The sequence below is a fragment of the Cebus imitator genome, unplaced genomic scaffold (genome assembly GCF_001604975.1).
Source record: "Cebus imitator isolate Cc_AM_T3 unplaced genomic scaffold, Cebus_imitator-1.0 Scaffold799, whole genome shotgun sequence".
Taxonomy (NCBI): domain Eukaryota; kingdom Metazoa; phylum Chordata; class Mammalia; order Primates; family Cebidae; genus Cebus; species Cebus imitator.
Window position 1 is genome coordinate 282769 of NW_016108114.1, and position 897 is coordinate 283665.

The 897-nt window shown below is 48.0% G+C and overlaps 1 protein-coding gene across 2 annotated transcripts in view; it reads right to left on the reverse strand.

Moving 5' to 3' along the window:
- LOC108297400 (protein PBMUCL2-like) overlaps positions 1–897 on the reverse strand; it is a 14562-nt gene that overhangs the window by 10959 nt on the left and 2706 nt on the right. Inside the window, exon 2 of one of the 2 annotated variants that reach the window (XM_037735407.1) lies at positions 14–228. In XM_037735407.1, the coding sequence (XP_037591335.1) occupies positions 14–228 (215 nt within the window). Of the gene's footprint in view, positions 1–6; positions 229–897 lie in introns of both variants that reach the window. The other variant, XM_037735406.1, reaches the window with a different exon arrangement.

Genomic DNA, 897 nt, shown 5'->3' on the forward strand with positions numbered 1-897 from the left:
TGGTCCCTGGGTCTGCAGTGACGGAGTCCTCCGTGGTCCCTGGGTCTGCGGTGATGGGGTCCTCAGTAGTCCCTGGGTCTGCGGTGATGTGGTCCTCAGCAGTCCTTCCATCTGCAGTGATGTGGTCCTCAGCAGTCCTTCCATCTGCGGTTATATAATTTTCTCTTGCTCTTGAGTCTTTAGGGCTGGTCTCTGGGTGCTTAGTGGAAATGCTTTGGCTTAGTCCTACTAAAAAATAATCTCATTGAAGTGAATTGTTGATGGCCTATCCTCATCTGCTCTGCTTAGTATTTTTCATAACTATTCTCATATCCAAATGACACATCTCCCCAGGTAATGTGGTTAGATTTGTTTGAATTAGTGATCATTTGGCATTTTTCATTTAATTCCGGTAAAACACATTCCACAAAGAATCCTCTTGCACTGCAGTATGGATTATCTTTGCTGAGCCACGCCCTTGGAAGGCCTGCTCACGCAGCTTTGACTCTGTCCTTTCCAGGTCTGGTCTCTTTCCATGGGACCCTATACCTGACTCTTTCTTGAGCTCACTGCTCTCTGAGCTGGTGTTTCTGCAATTTGGGGTATTCTGACTCCATGTTCATAGGTGTCTCCTCTCATCCAGTTGTGCCTGGGGTTTTGGCAAACCAACGAGGCTGAAGCTGTGATTCATGTTAGAGATTACACTCAGGTCATGCTTGGTGTATGATTAAAAATAAGATGGCTGGCTGGGTGTGGTGGCTCATGCCTGTAATCCCGGCACTTTGGGAGGCCGAGGTGGGCGGATCACCTGAGGTCAGGAGTTCAAGATCAACCTGGTCAACATGGTGAAACCCCGTCTCTACTAAAGATACAAAAATTAGCCAGGCATGGTCGCAGGTGCATGCAGTCCCAGCTACT